The sequence below is a fragment of the Mastomys coucha genome, unplaced genomic scaffold (assembly GCF_008632895.1).
Source record: "Mastomys coucha isolate ucsf_1 unplaced genomic scaffold, UCSF_Mcou_1 pScaffold15, whole genome shotgun sequence".
NCBI lineage: Eukaryota > Metazoa > Chordata > Mammalia > Rodentia > Muridae > Mastomys > Mastomys coucha.
This window is the reverse complement of record NW_022196897.1, coordinates 114,861,851-114,865,150: the sequence shown is the minus strand read 5'-3', so window position 1 is coordinate 114,865,150 and position 3,300 is coordinate 114,861,851. Positions and strand designations below refer to the sequence as shown.

General features: G+C 46.9%; 1 protein-coding gene across 2 annotated transcripts in view; it reads left to right on the top strand.

Annotated features, from left to right (window-relative positions):
- The first annotated feature begins 199 nt into the window (after positions 1-199).
- Positions 200-3,300, top strand: part of Ckap2l (cytoskeleton associated protein 2 like) — a 27,480-nt gene continuing 24,379 nt past the window's right edge. For both annotated transcript variants that reach the window (XM_031371868.1, XM_031371867.1), the window contains exons 1-2: positions 200-316; positions 1,028-1,094. In XM_031371868.1, the coding sequence (XP_031227728.1) occupies positions 280-316; positions 1,028-1,094 (104 nt within the window). In that variant the 5' untranslated portion in view covers positions 200-279. The remainder of the gene's footprint in view (positions 317-1,027; positions 1,095-3,300) is intronic.

The window sequence follows — 3,300 nt, the reverse complement described above, 5'->3', positions numbered from 1 at the left end:
AAAAAAAAAAAAAAGAGCCACTCCCTACCCCAGAGGCACCGCTGAGGAAGTGAGAAGGCCACTGGGCGGGCCTTCTCAGAAACTCTCCAATCGCAGAGCCTCGGGGGAGGGCCCCAGTGGGAATCACAGAGCGTCCATTTCCTGCTATCCCGCCCTCTCCGCCTTTCTATTGGCGAATTTCAAAGTCGCGAAAGCCAATAGGAGCGTCCAGACGGGCGCCTGGTTCTCGTACCAGAACAAGGCGCGCCCTTTGAAGAAAGAAACTGTCGCGGTAGAGTCATGGTGGGGCCCGGCCCCGCTGCCAGCGCAGCCGCGGGTAAGTGTGGCCGGCAGCCTCCAGAAGCTGCCAGCTCTCCCCCGCCTGCTTCAGTCTCCCCCGAGCTCAGCTAGGTTAAGGACGCTGGACCAGGGTCCCAGCAAGGAGCGGCGCGCTCCATTGCCGCCTGCATTGCTAGTTATGGCCAGAACTTTGACAGCAGTCAGGTGGCCGGTTCGGCCCCAATCCGAGTCTCTGCAGGTTAGCTGATTAAAATGTGCACTGTCTGGAGACTGGTTGATAAAATGTGGGCTGAGGCTTAAGGATGCTGTGAACCCTGGTCTCTGAGAGACCTGGAGCCCTTTCTACCTCTTCAGTATGCCCCACCCCCGTGTCACCTTCGAGTTGCACACTCTATCCTCACTTAGGGGTCTGTTGTTATGCGCACCGTCCTAGACACACACTTTTTAACTCAAGGGTTTAAAAAAAACTCTTGCTTTCAAATCCTGACTTTGCTGTACATTAGTAAAGTTAAGGGTAACCCTGTCACTTCACCTAAGTTTCAAACAGCCAAATACTTCATAGTATTGGTTGTTGTGTTAGTGTAAACAGCTTAGTAAAGAGCTTGGCACCAAGCTGTTATTGAAAACAAGCATAACAGGACTGGTGACTTTATCAAAGCCAAAAGAGCTACAGGAAAAGTATCATATTCAAAGATAGAAAGGGTTTTCTGTAACGTTGCTGGTGTTTGTTTGTGTCCATGTTTTACAGAAGAACGGTGGCAGAAGCTCCAGGAGTACCTGGCAGCCAAGGGAAAGCTGAAGGACCCCAACACCAAGTGAGTTTACCTTCCCATAGTTACGCAGGCTTTGTAAATCCGGTTGCTAATAGCAATGAACAGACCTGCCCTTTTGTTTCCAGTCTGTTTGATTTGCATGGTGATCCTGTAATAACAAAAGGAGCATTTTAGTCCAGGCAGGACTTTTAAAAAACCTGTAGGCAGTGCTGTCTCTTGGCAGAAATTTAAGCATTTTTTTTCCTAGCAGTCTCTAAAGGAAGAAAGGCTCTACACTGTTACCTACATCTCTGGACGCTCTTCTGGTTCCTTCTTTTTCCGGGGAAAGTTGGTTCCCAGCAGAGCAGTTTTTGACCAAGGAGCTGGAGGCCATTTCCGTGGTGTGTGCTGACTAAGACAGGAGAGCTGGTTATGGTCAGTCCACAATAGTGGCACACCAGCACCCAGTACCCTCCCAACTTGCCCTTTGTTGTTCTCTTGGCATATGTTTGAGGTGGACAGAACACCCTTGCCTTTCTCTCAGTACTGTACTATCTTTGTCCTGTTATTTCTCTCTCTTGCTTAGCACGGGTGTTTTTGCCTTCCATTTTGGCTCGGTCTCATGTGTGTATGCCAGAGGGGGATGTTGGATATCTTGCTTTAACACTCTCCACCTTATTCCCATAAGACTGGATTGCTCACTGAACACTACTTAGGTTAAGCAGGCCGGCCAGCACTCACTCTCCCATGATCCACTCATCTCCGGCCCCTAGTGCCTAGGGTTATAGGCAGACTCACCATGCCTGATTTTATGTGGATGCTGGAGATCTTCCCAGCCCAGGTCATTTTACCTTGGGTTTTTCCTCACCTCTACTTCTTAGATTGAATGAACCAAAATTGTTTTCTCAACAAAGATTCATTTAGTACCTATAATGTTTCTCTCTTTCCTCCCTCTCTGCGTCTCCTTTTCTCTCACTCCTTCTTCCTTCCTCTCTTCCTCCCCTCCCCTGTCCTGTGAATGGAACTCAGGGCCTGTCACATGCTAGACAACAAGCACTCTGCCACTGACATACATTCCCCAGGCCTGTCAGTCACTCTTAATGCATAAAAATACAGAATTTACTAAGCTAGAGACATGTCTGCCATAGCTCCCATGCCTTAGCTCGTCCAAGTCCCTGTTAGTCTTAGGTTTTGGTCCATGGAGATGGAGTCCTTCTAAACTGTGCTATGCTCTGTTCTGTCTTTCCTTTCATTTTCACTTGCTAGATTTCAACTTCAGGTTACGTCCTCATAGGTACCAGAGTCCGCAGATGTTCCATGAAATACAATAGTGTTTACATGTAACCTATGCATATCCTTTTTTTATTGGATATTTTATTTATTTATATTTCAAATGTTATTCCCTTTCCCAACTCCCCCCCCAAGAAACCTCCTATCCCATCCCCTCTCTTCCTGCTTCTATGCGTGTTGTACCCCCACCCACCCTCCCACTTCCGCTTTCCTTCCCTCTCATTCCCCAACACTGGGGCATTGAGCCTTCATGGGACCAAGGGCCTCTTCTCCCGTTGATGCCCAACAAGGCCACCCTCTGCTACATCTATGGCTGGAGCCATGGGTCCCTCCATGTGTACTCCTTGGTTGCTGGTTTAGACCCTTTGAGCTCTGGTTGGTTAGTATTGTTGTTCATGCTATGGGGTTGCAAATCCCTTCAGCTCCTTCAGTCCTTTCTCTAACTCCTCCATTGGGTACCCCATGATCAGTTCAATGGTTGGCTGTGAGCATCCACCTCTGTATATGTCAGGCCCTGGCAGAACCTCTCAGGAGACAGCTACATCAGACTCCTGTCAGCATATGCATATCCTTTTATAGACTTGAAATCATCTACAAGCTACTTATGGTTCCTAGTACAATACAAATGCCATGGAAATGGTTTGGTTTAGAGAATAAGGGAGAAAATCTACATGCTCACTATGAATGCAGTTTCATTTTTCATTTATATTTCATTTTTAATACTTAAATTATTTAGTTATTTTATTATGTAAATATTTAAATTAAATACTTATATTTTATTCCTATTTCTTTATCAAATGTTGGCTAAAATCCTAACTGTGATACCTATGATCTAGAGAGTTGGCTATGTTCAACCCCCTCTACCTCGGAACAACCCTGAAGCACCATAGCAAGGAAGCTTCTTCACAAAGCAGTCGGCGCTCTCCCTCTCTCTCCTTCTCTCTCTCTCTCTCTCTCTCTCTCTCTCTCTCTCTCTCTC